Source organism: Gigantopelta aegis, chromosome 3 (assembly GCF_016097555.1).
Source record: "Gigantopelta aegis isolate Gae_Host chromosome 3, Gae_host_genome, whole genome shotgun sequence".
Classification (NCBI taxonomy): Eukaryota; Metazoa; Mollusca; class Gastropoda; order Neomphalida; family Peltospiridae; genus Gigantopelta; species Gigantopelta aegis.
This window is the reverse complement of record NC_054701.1, coordinates 10,308,456-10,322,988: the sequence shown is the minus strand read 5'-3', so window position 1 is coordinate 10,322,988 and position 14,533 is coordinate 10,308,456. Positions and strand designations below refer to the sequence as shown.

Below are 14,533 nucleotides of genomic sequence, written 5' to 3'. Positions count from 1 at the left end.
GGAATGAGATGTACACATGACGGCATCTGTCTGAGGTGTGATAGATCATGGGAACAGTTGTTAGTGGTGTTCTTATTAATCAACATATGAAGGATTTTCATTTTATTTAGTCCCCTACTGATCGAATTGGAAGGGACTATAAGTATTGTCTCTGTTTGTTGTCAAACATAGTTTTTTAGACTTTTTTTTTCTTCACAATCCTCTAAATATTATTGAGCTGAAATTTTGTGTGTAACGTTATCATATAGAGTTTCAGATCAAGTTTGACTTCCATGGGAATTTGCGTCATAAGATCAATCGCCCTGAGTAGACAGGGTTTTATCACCTATGTTTCTAGACTCCGGTAATGGGCACCATTCCCTACTATTCTACAAAGGCAATGTTGTTTTTTACTCCCAATTTTGGAATACAAAATTCCCAATCTAAATGTAAATCTCATTCACTTGACAAAGCTTCCCTCCCCAATTACATTTTGTAATGCACAATAGATATATTTATTTGAATAAACACAAGTACATGTATATGCATATTTATTATATAACATTTAGTGAAATATCTTAAAATATCAGTGAAATAAAAGTGTTATCAGTCACTTGGTGATAACACATTTTAGAGTGAAAATTTCACTCTAAAATGTGTTATCATCACGAAAGTGTTATCTTCACTATAAGAAAGCCGGAACTATATTGTATTTTGCTGCTGGCATTTTAAAAATAAAGGTACATTCAAGACATTGCCAACTGTTATATAATAAATAGAAAATTTCATGTTTTTTGTCAAATATGATTTATATCTCATTGAGTGAAGTTTTCAATGATACCACACTCGTCGCGCAATTGCAACTTGTGAGATATGATTGCAAACTTCACTCGATAAGATATAAATCATATTTGACAAAAAACATGAAATATCCTCTATATATAGCATTACTTTTTAATTCTAATTTGGCTTAATAAGATGTTTTTCAAATCCCAATTTTTTATAAAACGATGTTAAAATTCCCAAATGCAAAGTCATGAGTGTCAAGTCAAATTTTAGAAATAAAACCCTGATAGATCTCTATTAAGTCCCCCCACCCCACTCCCCATCCTAACAAGTACCCATGACCCATGATTGGTATGTCAGTAGCCATGGTACCTGTACATCTATATTTGCTGTCCTGTCTATGGGGAAATATAAAAGCAAATTCCGTGCTGCAAATTAATAGTAACCTAGTAGTGTTGTTGTTCTTGCTAACTATAGATCGTGTTGAAAAAACAATATGATAGATACCAAATATTTATAGTTAAAAATGTACTGAGGTATCATTAAGCTTGTTTTCTGTTCCTTTCTCAGCGTCTTAACTTGATCAAGCACTATACACAATATGTCTGTACTGTAGCCATGGGCTCCTCTAAAACGATTCATCGGATAGTTCAGTGTAATAGTTACATATATATACTAACATGTATGATAAAAGAAATATTGACGCTCTTGGCAACAGATGTTACACGTGTCTAGGAATGTTGGAGCTCTTGCCATGTTGTTTGGATTATAAACAGCATGACCACACTTTACTGTTTGTCAGAAAAAATAAATCTGTGATCGTAATGCTAGTGTGAGCTGCATGCTAAGAGAAATAAATCTTGGTGGTTTACTGTTATGCATCTACATATATCCATGCATATATGTGTAGCACTTACATGTAGAATGTACCTGTGTATTCATGTATACACTCTGCACAATACTTTAATGATTTCCCTAACACTTTTGGGGCATTTTCACCATTTTTGGGGCACATGTTTTTCATTAAAAATACACAAAAATTAATTGAAATAAACATTAATGTAATTTATGTGTTTGCTTTAATAAATGAATGGCAAAAGATATAAAAGGCATATTTTATTAATTAATAATACCTTTTTGAGTGTTTTATAAAGGTAATTTTAGAATTAATTATTGAAAAAGGCTTCTTTAATCTCAGGGCAGCATGGTACTGATTAAGGCAAGATGGTGTTATACTATTGAGGCATGGTGCTGCACCATGCTAAAACAAGCTGGGGAAAACGATATACTTACACTAATATGTCTATTATATCGACAGAATGTTCTGCATTTTTTGGTTCATTACTTTGTACATATACTTATTACTTTGTACTACATGACAAAAGACATTTTAATGAAGAATGCGTGCATGTACATTTGTGTATTCCGTGAAGGTGTGAAAAGCCTTATTGTAACAAGAGTTAACTATTTAACATTGCCTTGGAGGAGATCTGCGATCAGTGATAAATATCTACTGTGTGAGATACATGTAACTGTTAGTACTGAAAAATAAAGCCTTATTGTAACAAGAGTTAACTATTTAACATTGCCTTGGAGGAGATCTCCGATCAGTGATAAATATCTACTGTGTGAGATACATGTAACTGTTAGTACTGACAAATAAAGCTTGAAGCGCAAGTACACTTTTTATGATCCAATTTATATTATGATGAACCTTTTGTTTTTGCCTCAGGCTATTTCTACATGTAGGTAACTAGATCATAAATTAATTTGATATAGGAGGTTTATAAAGTACAGTTAAACTTGTTAAATAGCCTTATGTGTAGGTCTGCATGCACTGCCATGACACTATATAGGTACATTCATTGTTTATACATGTTTATACATGAAGCATAAAATTAATATTGTAAATAATAATATGGATTAATAAAAAAAAATGCAGTTTGAGGACACAAGAAAGCCTTTGTTATAAATATTGCTTATTGGTCCAATCGAAGGGAATTATAGCTTTCATCTCCATCCTTCAGTCTGTCTGTCTGTCACTCGTATAGTTTTCTGGATGTTTTTTTTTTAGAATGCCGTGAGATATTGAGCTGACATTTTGTGTATAGCTTCATCATGTACTGTTACAAATCAAGTTTGACTTTCATGGTGATTTATTCACTTTTCACAGTTATGGCCCTTGAATTTAGGAGATACGAAAATGTTTTGTGTCTGGTAAGGGACATGTATTGCTTTAGCAATACTCTCAGAAAGCTTGTTAGACAGAGCTAAATGTAACTATATATATGGTTAATATACTGGTGCTAATGTATTTGAAAACGTTTACCCTGTTTTGTTTACAGATAAGTGCAGCTGTTGACAGCACCGAATGAGTCTCCCACGGCCCTCGGGGCTCAAAGCCCCGTCAAAGATCGGGCGCCCCTCCGCCCTGCAAACCAGCAAGTCTGGCATTCCGACCCCAGGGAACAGCAGGCCCTCAAGTGAGTACACGGTTGTCGCGACGGTAAAGTAGTGAGTAGAGACTGTGACTGTAGTGAGTAGTCTTAGACTTGGTGAATTGTATATTCTGCATACATTGTACATATACCTTCGTATTTGTGCATTTACTTTTGTTTGACATGCAATAGCCAAAGTATTTTTCGTGCTGGGGTGTCATTAAATATTCATTCATTCATTCGTGTCTTGTACATTTGGGGGAAGGGGAAATGGAGAAATTGAGATGTTGGGTGTGTGTGTGATTCAACTGAAAGGAGATGGATCATCAGAATTGTTTGTCCCTGTTTAAAATTTTTTTTCTTTTTTTAATGATCGATACCACAAGAGTTACATTGATTTTTATATTATTGGCTATTAGATGTCAAAGATTTGGTATTTTGTTACTCAGTCATAAAGAAAATGTGCAACATTTTTCCATTAACAGCAGGGGATCTCCACTTTCTCACATATAAGACAGCATATATATACCATGGCATTTGACATAACCGTTGGGACGGGGGAAAACCCCAATCAGAATGTGTCAACTAGATGTTCTTGGTGTACCTACTAAATGTACTTGTATCTCTTTCTTCTTCGTCACATTTATTGACCCACCACTCGTATATCATGCTGTCCATGTCTTCAAAATTACATAAATTTGTAAATTTATGTAGATTTACAATTTTTTTTAAATAAATTTAATGACAGGAAGATTTGTTTTTGTTTACCTATTGGTTACTGTTAGGGTAGATATATTTAGAATAAGCTTGGTTTTAAAAAAGTGCTTGTTCTGATCCAACTCAGATAATGAATTTAACAGCTGGTATTCAGAAGAAAACCCCCAAGTAAAACATCTGCCACAAAAAGAATTGCCAAGCTGTGCTCCTGCTGATGGATGGTGATGTGCGTGTCTGTTACTTACTTTCCTCCTTGGATTGAGTCACCGTCTTAAATTGTGACCACATTTCTGTTCTGTTACTATGCATCTTTTAGGTTACTATGGTTACAGTCTACAACTGCACACTGTTTCAATATATTTTCAGACTGGGTTTTGTTGCTGCATTAATTTTAAAGAATACCTGTGAAAGAAAAAAAAAGAGTTAAAAAAAAAGAACAACTTTTTTTTTAACAAAATTGATTTTTTTAATGATCAATTTTAATTGATTTTTTTTGTCCATTATATGTACATATGCCAGATTGAAAAACAAATCTCATAATATGAATTCATGTACATGTATAAACATTTTATGTAATAAGACTAAATGTTTTGAGAATATAAAGAAAAATATGCCAGAATTACATGTTCATGTGTTTTTGTAAAATACACACACCAGGGCTAGCTCTGGGTGAGCAGAACATTTCTCTAAATTATCTTTTAAACTCCAAAAATTGTAGAAATCAACAGTTAGTTTTTAACAAAATGTCAATTATTAAGTTAAAATTATTTCGCCAAATTAAAATAAAATTTGCCAACTGCTTTCAAAATTGGTGCATTTGGTGAGTGCCAGAGCTAGCCCTGTGTTTAAAAAGTAATGTAAATTACCGGGTAACATTTGGCGAATTCTAAAGTAACAGTTAAAACCAATTATTTTGTTTCCAGTCTTGTCACATTATGACTGTTCATGCACATTCATCTATCTTGCGCATATGTTTGGCAAATTCTAAATTAACTTCATATAGTAGTGGATATATAGGGAATAACTGGATACTGTCTTAAGATATTGGCTTTATCCTGCGAAGGTTAGAAAGGTGAATGCAGCGAGGCTCTGCCGAGCTGCATTTGCCATTCGACCTGAGCAGGATAAAGCCGATTTCTTAAGACAGTAACTAGTTATTTCTTTTATCCTACAATCCTACCAGAATATTGGAAACATCATTATTTATTCCAGTTTGTAACGCAAATAGAGTATGGTCAACCTAGCAAGGCTTTTGTCGTATGACATCATACAAGATACATGTAGGCTTATTATTTATAAAATGCTAACTACATTCTGTCATGTTAAAAAAGCCTTTCTAAACTCTAATTCATAAATAAATATACAATTTTGTATTGTAAACACAAACCTAAAAGTTATTTGTATTTACTGTACTTCAACAAATGATTTAAAGAGTATGTTTATTGAAAATCTACTCTGAAATACTCTAGTCGAATCGGGCTTATGTCAAGTGAACTATATTTTTGGTCAGTGACTGAAAATATAGAGATTTATCTAGTCATCATATCTTGCCAAAGTATACACTGATTGCTAGATAAAATGTTTTGTATAACTACATGAAAATGCACTTAATAAAAATATTTTTTGTGTGATTTAATTATTTTTTTAAAAATATAAATGTATTTTATAAGCACAATGTCATGATAGTGTTGTGTCTGTACCTGTAATTTGATCCAGTACCGAGTCATGCTTTAAATAGGAGGAAGTTAGCTCTGTGTGGTCCACATGAGTTTTTAGTTTGAGAGGAGAACTTGATATCTCAGCATGAGTGGGTTATTTTCAGGAGCTGTAGTTCACATTGTTTTTCCTGTTACTAAATTAGAACATTTCTCACTGCTAACATGTTTGTTCTTCGGAGTTCATAAAGTGTGCCTGTGTGTAGTGTTTCTCTGTCATTAAAATGCAGTGAACTCCATTGAAAACGCACCACATAAATTTCAGTTGTTATGTGTCACGTATGTGAAGTTGTTATAAAACATACAATAACTCTAACCCTTGTATTCAAATTTGGGTTATTTATTGCCTGCCAGAATACAGTCAATTGTAGAAAATGTGTTAAATGTCTTAATATTTTTTCTTGTATCCTGTATAACTACAAATCTGATTGGTGCGTTTTCAATGAACTTCCGTATACACCAGGCTCAGCTGCCAGGTATACATACATGTACATGTAAATGTTGTGATCTTTCTGTATTTCCAATCTTTAACTTAACTCATGTTAATACTTAACACTGAACAGTTATTGGTAATCTAAAAAATCATAAATATTGACTACATGAATAGATACATCATATATATTTATGGATTTATGTCTTTGTGTTGAAATCGATTTAGTTTTTTCCACATACCAAGGCAGAACTTGTTTTATCATCAGGCTTGATTTATGATTTTGTATGTAAATGCAACACACTGGGGGATGAGGGAAATAAATGGCTTTGACCCACCACTTGCCAGTAGGTCATGTCTAAAACAAATTTGTATAGATCTACAAAGCACTGATACCAATTGGACATTATAACTGCTGGAGACCGGCCTCGGTGGCATAGTGGTTAGGCCATCGGTCTACAGGCTGGTAGGTACTGAGTTCAGATCCCAGTTGAGACATGAGATTTTTAATCCAGATACCGCTCTGCAAGGCTCAAGGGGTAGGTGTAAACCACTTGCACCGACCAGTGATCCATAACTGGTTCAACAAAGGCCATGGTTTGTGCTATCCAGCCTGTGGGAAGCACAAATAAAAGATCCCTTGCTGCTAATCGGAAAGAGTAGCCCATGTAGTGGTGACAGGGGGTTTCCTCTCAAAATCTGTGTGGTCCTTAACCATATCTCTGATGCTATATAACCGTAAATAAAATGTGTTGAGTGCATTGTTAAATAAAACCTTTCTTTTCTTTTATAAATGCTGGCAGCCACGTGTGTGTGTGTGTGTGTCTGTGTGTGTCTGTGTGTGTGTGTGTGTGTATGTGTGTGAGAGAGAGAGAGAGAGTGTGAGTAGATATACATACATGTATATATGTGAATGTCTGCAAGCATTTAGTTTATGTAAATTTTTTAGTTCAGCGACGAAATGTATGTGTATATGCAGCAGATTGAATATTAATGTGTGGTGTTTATGGCTATACAAATAATAGTACTGTGATATTGGTTCAGGTTTATGTCTAATAAGAAACGTATGCCTTGATGTCATGAATGAAATATCATATCTTTACATGTAGCAGGATTTAAGCTGAACCCCAAAACGTATTAGCAATTTCGTGAACTTGGTAAGAAAATCTGCAGCCAAATTCAAGACTTTGTATAATTTAGCAAAACAGCAAAAGTACATATACGAACGACCAAATATGTTTTTGGCGAATTAGTAATATTTTTGCCAAATTTGACATCAACTTACATTTGATGATTTGGTGAATAACTGGTTAAACCCTGACATAGTAACTCCAGTATTTGTATTCCACAGTTTGTGAATAAATATTTTAACAGCTTTGTTTTCTCCCTTTCTCATGTTTGTCTCAGCAGTTTGTTTTCTTCTTTTCTCAATTATGTACACAATGAATGTTGTAAGGAGAGTTGTTCACAGACAGTTTTTTTTTTATTTAAAAGTTACAAATGACTAAAAATAAATTATTTGTCAAAAAATAATTTAATGTTGTCTGTTTATATAGTAGTATTTTAGTTACATGTAGCTAAGAATAACTGAAACTGAAGTCGACACATTTTCAAATGCATGTATTTAAGAATATTTTTAACAATATTTGTCTTGTTTAAACAAATTTAAATAAAATAAATGATTCCTTAAAAATATATATTTTAATTTGTAAAAATTAAACAATATGAATGAATATGTGGTGATTTTGAAACACAATTCATAGTCTTTAACATTCATAATTGGGGGTGGATGGGAGGTTGTGAAACCTCATAATATCATTTTTATCTTATCTTAAAACATAACTGTATTTCTTCGTTTTACTACATGTAAACAACAATTAAAAAATGTCTTCAACTGACAAAATGGGTAATCAGTTTATTTAACTACATGTAAAGCTGATAGATTTCTCTAGGAGTGTAGTGCATGTGTGTTTTGCTTTGTGTGAAGAGTTGCTTCCCTTGCCTCATGACTGCATGTATGTGCTGTTTGTTTAGGTGCATTAGGCAAAACTAGCAGAGCTGATGCAATTACGACTGGCCAGGCTGACCGGTATGCTGCCGAACACTCTATTCCTCATGTACATTTACGAGGTAAACAATACTGCAGGGAATCAGGGGTAGAAACTAAACGTTCCCCACCCCACCTTGTCCCATACTAGTAGAAAGCTCTGGGGACAAGTACAGTGTAATTTCATTTCATGATTTTTAAGTTTTAGCAGTTATGTAATTCATATGATTAAAAACAAAAGTCTTAAGTTTTGTCTTCACAGGATAGGACACAAATGTTAAATATGCCAGTTACATGATTCCAACCTATAAGAGGGAGGGAGGGGGGTGGGTTAATGATTTTCCTTCGAGTATACTAACTTTTCTAAACTGTTAGTCCCCCAAGCTAGTGGAAATATTTCTTAGTTTCTACCCCAGATTTACTAAATAACCATTGCAGGTGATTTGATTTTGATAAAAAGTATTTAAAAAAAAGACAGAAAATAAAAGTTATAAAAACTGAGACAATTAATAAACATTGCAGGTAATTTGGTTTTATTTTTGGAGGTAAAAGATTTATATGGTACATGTTTACTACAGATCACAATAAACATTTCAGGCAATTTAAAATGAGTTCTTTGGCTGCTGTTAATAGTTTCTGATGTAAATTTCTGTTTTGTAGATTTTAGAAAGCAATAATTTTCTTTGATTTTACTCATGTGACTAATATCTGACTTTGTTTCTTCTGCATGCTGTTTGAAGCCTTCATGATCTGATTAATACATCTTGTAATGATATTAAATCTGTGGTTTAGGATACATAAGTGATGCTCCTTAATAACCTTTCAGATTTGCTTACTGTCTCCACCCACTGCTGACCCCCAGCCCACAATAGCACTTTGATGTATTTGTGTCAACATATACATGTGATAGGAAATATTTTGTTTTCCAAATTTTCATTAGCAACAGTTATTAATTGATTGAAAATTGTTTACCAGCTATTATTTATTTTTAAAACTGTGTAGCAATCTCTCAAACTTACCTAGTGAAACATTATTCAGTATTGAACATTTCGTTCCCTGTATGATGACAAACATTCCACCTTAATTAGAAAAAGTAAATATTTCTTTCTTATTTTGTTACCTTATTTATTTCCCAGTATCACAGATAGCCAATCTGTATTTGAAATTGTCAAATGGAATATGACATGATTATCTACAAAGAAAATTATATTTACTATTTCAATGGCTGTCTTGTTTGTAAGTCTTTCATGTTAATAAAAGATATTAATTATGTGCATGTAGTAATTATTAATCTTTTAAGGTACATGCATTTAAACAACAGGCTTACATATAGTACATGTATCTATAGCCATTGATTAATTGCCAGTGTAATCACATGCACACAGATATTTAACCTGGACTACCACCCCTCAAAACTAGACCCTCAGTAAACCAGAATTCCCACAAAACTGGATGTTTTTCATAGTTCATTTTTAAATATCAGTACAGAACAGAACCTCTCTAAACTGGATACTCCTTAAAACCACACTTTTTATGTGGTCCCTTTGTTGTTCAGTTTAGGGAGATTTCACTGTGGTATGTGTATGCGTTGGATGTAGTAATTCATTTAACCCTCTACACACTGTGTAGATTATTTAACACAAAACAGTGTCCATTGTAGAAATTTGTGTTAAAATGTTACGTATGACTGGACTATGACTGCTTAATTACGCTAATTTTGTAATGGTTCTAATTTGTTTTGTACCTTTAGGTCCTGAACCACTTGGAACAGATGACTACAAGATTGGAGACCGGGTATGGGTGGGGGGCACCAAACCAGGTGTTATTGCCTTCATTGGAGAGACTCAGTTTGCTCCGGGGGAGTGGGCTGGTGTCGCCCTCGACGAACCTGTGGGTAAGAACGATGGCGGTGTGGCCGGTATCCACTACTTTCAGTGTGAACCCAACAAGGGTGTGTTCTCCCGCCTGTCCAAACTGACTCGCTCTCCGGGCGTGATACCTCGTCCCGCACCCAAATCGGAGGATGCGTCTATGGGAGACAGCCTCAACTCGTCAGTAACAACCAACCTCAGTCCCATGAGTGCCTCCAACGGAACCTCGAAGACGAACACGCCCACAGCCAACAGGTCTCAGACTCCGAAGCTCGGACTGGCCGGGACCAGGTCCAAGTCCACGTCTGCTTCCAGTCTGGTGAAGGAGTCTCTTTCACCTGCCACTCTCCAGAAGGGAGGACTGCCCAGCAAGTACAGCCTCAAGGTTGGGGACAGAGTCTTGGTGAGCGGGACAAAGCCCGGGGTGTTGAGGTTCATTGGACCAGCAGACTTTGCCAAGGGCGACTGGGCAGGGGTGGAACTTGATGATGCTCAGGGAAAGAACGATGGGGCTGTGGCAGGAAAGAGGTACGGATCTGTTTACTATTCTTTGTGAATTCATATACGTTTTTACTGCATTCCTTATTTAGGATTCTAGACTGAAAATAAATTGTTGTAGTCCTCTATAGCATCAGAACCTAGTGGTAGGAAGTAATATATTTTAGAATTATTTTTTAATAATGTAGGTAACATGGTGTTTTGTCTGGTTTCAATTTATGTGATTTCAAATACTTTAATGAACAGTGTTCAGCATTATTTGTTTACTGTTTGTTTTGGCCAAGTTACAAGTAATGGAAAATGTGTGCTGTTAAACTAATTAAGAATTTTACTTTGACCTCAGAATTGTTTTGAACTTTTAAACTTCATATTGCATGCACAAGCACAGGTCCAAATTCTTCTTACTAAATTGGTGGCCATTTCTCATTACAATTAGCTGTTCTGTTATTCAGGTACTTTGAGTGTCCAGCACACTACGGCCTCTTTGCTCCTCTCCACAAAGTGACCCGACTGGCGGGTACAGCACCCAGCTCACAGGTGCGTAACCTGGGCAACACGAGCCTGCGGATGTCGCGAGAGCGGTCGGGGAGCCAGGACTCTATCAGCTCTATGAGTTCGACGGCGTCCACGGCTTCGCGGAGCCGGGTAAGATTGGGCATCACGTCCCTGTCGAACCAGGTACATGCAGTCTTACTGATGCTACGTAGTCACGTGTGTCAGCATTGTGACGACAAAACACAGTTCGCCAGGTTTCACCGAGACATAGTCACCGGTGATATCATGGGTTGTGTGCATGATGGTTGACACAGTTTTATAATTATAACCGTTTAATACTCATATAAGTTGGATTTGGCGGATTGTATTATTTTATATTTTATTTTGTTTTTGAAACGAGTTCTTTGTGTTATTATTTTTATATATTTTTTGAAAAGAGTGCTATGTGTAAGTTCGTTTTGTTTTGTTTTATATACTTCTGTTTTTGTTGTAACATTATAACAGATTATTTGCATGATAAATACATTTGTTTTTAAAAGATCCAGTTTCATTGTTTAAGCATTTTAAAATAATAAACTGGTTAATATAAAGTTATGGGACAGGTGAAATATTTTTTTAATTCGTTTGTTTTCCTTGTCTTTGTTTCTATATGAATCTTAATGTGGTAAAAAAATTCAGTTAATTTAAAAAAAATTAAATCTGTTTTAAAATATTAGCTGAGTTCCAATGATTAATTTGACAATCTTTTTTTTTCTGAAATAACAATTTATAGTGATTTGCTATTAAAAAAAACCCTGCAAATAGTAATTCCATTATATTATTCCCCCAAATTAATCTGCTTTTTATATATACATGTAGTTATAGTGTCAATATTCTCTGTGCAGTAAACTTCACATGTCGTGCAGTTAATTAGTCTATAGAGACATACATGCACATTAATTCAGGGTGGTCATTATCTTTGAATATCTGAGGCTGCTTGAGAAACTCAGATGGCTATGTTTACTAAATGTGATATGTTTACAAATGTATGTATGAAAGATAGGGGCCGGTAGTGGCAGTAATAGCCACCACAAATCACCACCTGCCACCTACTAACGAAAACACTGCTTTAGTACATCATTCTTGTTGGTATTTTGTTTAAACCCCAAAAACTACTGTAAAAATGTTTTTATTTAGAAAACAAAAGTGTCCTCATCTCAAAAATGTGTAGTTTTGCCATTGAGGAAAGCTGTTTATTTTCCAGTAAGTTAACTAAAACATTTTGTGTATCACTTCTGTATCACGAATTGTGTTTTGGAAAGTTGTTCTCAAAAATAATAATAATATACGTGTTTGTACTTTCATAATTCTTCTAACAAACATACTGTGATGTATTGTTACACCAAGTTACAAGTGCAGTGAAGAAAATACAATTAATTTAAGGGCAGAGGTGGCCTTTTAACAGAGGTGGACGTTAGAGTTGGTTTGACTGTATACAGTGTCAAGTTTCTGGCAAAATGTTTATAAAAGACGCGCTAATAAAAAACCCCAAGAAGGGTGATTTATATAGTAGTATCTGGGTTTTTTTCAGAGCTCATTAAAGGGGAGCTATCACTGGTTCCCCGTCACTCCCCTGAGACTAAGTTTTAGGAGAGGGAATTTTAGCTCCCTTAGCATGTGAATTAAAAAATAAAGTAGTAAAAAAAGTTCAAATATCATTGCTCAATATGGTAATCTTTTAATATAATCTAACTTACGGGAGCAATTAATTACTCCCCTCACTTGTTTTCCAGTTCCGGTCTGGTTGAGTGTAATACTTTGTCATTATTATGTTTACTGTATCTACCAGACGTCATGTGCTGAGAAGTCTTCCTTACTTGTAGTCTGCAGCATGTGAAGTCTACTGCATATATTATTGTGTTGGCCTTTTTATTTTCTTATGTCTAAGCCTAGTTTATATCCTCTTTTTTAATCATTACTTACATTAATTTGTAAAACTTTATTTTCTATCTGTTATTAACATTTTATTACACAACATATTTAGTTTTCTCCTCAACGTTTTATAATTTTTACTAAATATACGCCTGTTATTTGGAGTATTTGCATATTTGTTTTTAGTTTGCTGATATTATCATTTGTATTGCTTGTAGATACTAGTATCTGTAATGGCAGTATTATTTATATATTTGTAACCTGTGGGTATCTGTCGGTGAAACCTGGCTAATATGTGTGTTGATATTGTAATGTCAAGTGTTAAATTGATCAGAGTGGCAGGGGTGTTTTAGAGCTTCCGGACATTTTGTTCGACTAAAGTCACTCTGTAGTGTTTCCGCATTGGTAAGCTGCATGCAACATTCACCAGCACCGATAAACCCATCACTTTCACACATTGTCTGTCAGGGTTGTTGATATTCACTGAGATTTATAAATGGTTTTGTCCATTTTTATATTTAATGTAAAATAAAACAGTTTCTGTCAACTTTTTATACATCGTTAAGGATCAGATGGATTTTTGTTTTCAGCCCATGCATTGTGGTACATAAACATCAAATGCAATATATTGTGGGATAACAGTGTGATATAGCATATTATAATTACATATTTAGGTCACCATGACCTACTTAACACATTGTTGATCATAAAAGGAACAAATTATTTATAGGTGATGTACCATTTGTTGTCGGTTGCCATTGCTATATGTACCATTTTGAAATTTGATTCTTGATAATAAAATAAATATAGGAAATTAAAAAAAATAAGTATATCTTGACAAGTTTAAGTCCCTTGGGTTACAGTAGACACTTTTACAAAAGACTGGCTCTGACTCATTTTGTGAAAGTAAGGAATTCAAGTAACATCTGTGACAGACAGTGTGAAACTGAATCCAGTGTCTGCAGACAGAATTCATATCATTCATCAAACCTCTGTGTCATTGTGTTTTTATCTCGCCTGGGATCGAACTTGCAGCATGTTAAATAAAAACCCATGCAATTGTTCTGTTCCCGAGAAACTGTTTATCCTAGCTCACCCAAACTTAATGCTTTTACCATGGATAAAGGAAATTACTAATCACTTGAATATGTATAGGTAGTCAGCACATAAATGATAGGCATGACATCTTGTTTTATTCTTACATTATGTGGTTTGTTTAAAGTTGCAGATAAAATGTCTAGGGTACATACTAAACTGCTCTATACTTGTGTAAAAAGTTTCTCCATCTGTAGTGCCATAAGGTCAGAGATCAGGTGAAATATTCAGAAAAGAATGTAAATTGTTCTCATACAAATGTGGTCTGCATAAATTCAGTGGATACAATTAACATTTATTGTGACACTTATCAATATATCAAACACTGATAATATACATTAACATTAATATTGTTACTTGTGGCACACATTTAAGATTATTTTAATACAAGAAAAAAAATCCCCCAAAAGGGGAGTATGCTGTACATGGTCATACCTCCAGTGGCTAGAGAGATCAAAATAACTGTTAAGTCCATTTCATCCTTCATTTATGTGTATCTGTACTGTATTATGTTATGAAAGTGATACTATTTTATCATTTAAAAAAAATAT

General features: G+C 34.3%; 1 protein-coding gene across 9 annotated transcripts in view; it reads left to right on the top strand.

Moving 5' to 3' along the window:
- LOC121367500 (CAP-Gly domain-containing linker protein 1-like) overlaps window positions 1-14,533 on the top strand; it is a 106,528-nt gene that overhangs the window by 23,163 nt on the left and 68,832 nt on the right. For 4 of the 9 annotated variants that reach the window (XM_041491718.1, XM_041491716.1, XM_041491714.1 and 1 more), the window contains exons 2-5: window positions 3,111-3,248; window positions 8,100-8,195; window positions 9,863-10,511; window positions 10,934-11,126. In XM_041491718.1, the coding sequence (XP_041347652.1) occupies window positions 3,137-3,248; window positions 8,100-8,195; window positions 9,863-10,511; window positions 10,934-11,126 (1,050 nt within the window). In that variant the 5' untranslated portion in view covers window positions 3,111-3,136. Of the gene's footprint in view, window positions 1-3,110; window positions 3,249-8,099; window positions 8,196-9,862; window positions 10,512-10,933; window positions 11,160-14,533 lie in introns of all 9 variants that reach the window. The other 5 variants (XM_041491712.1, XM_041491713.1, XM_041491711.1 and 2 more) reach the window with 2 other exon arrangements.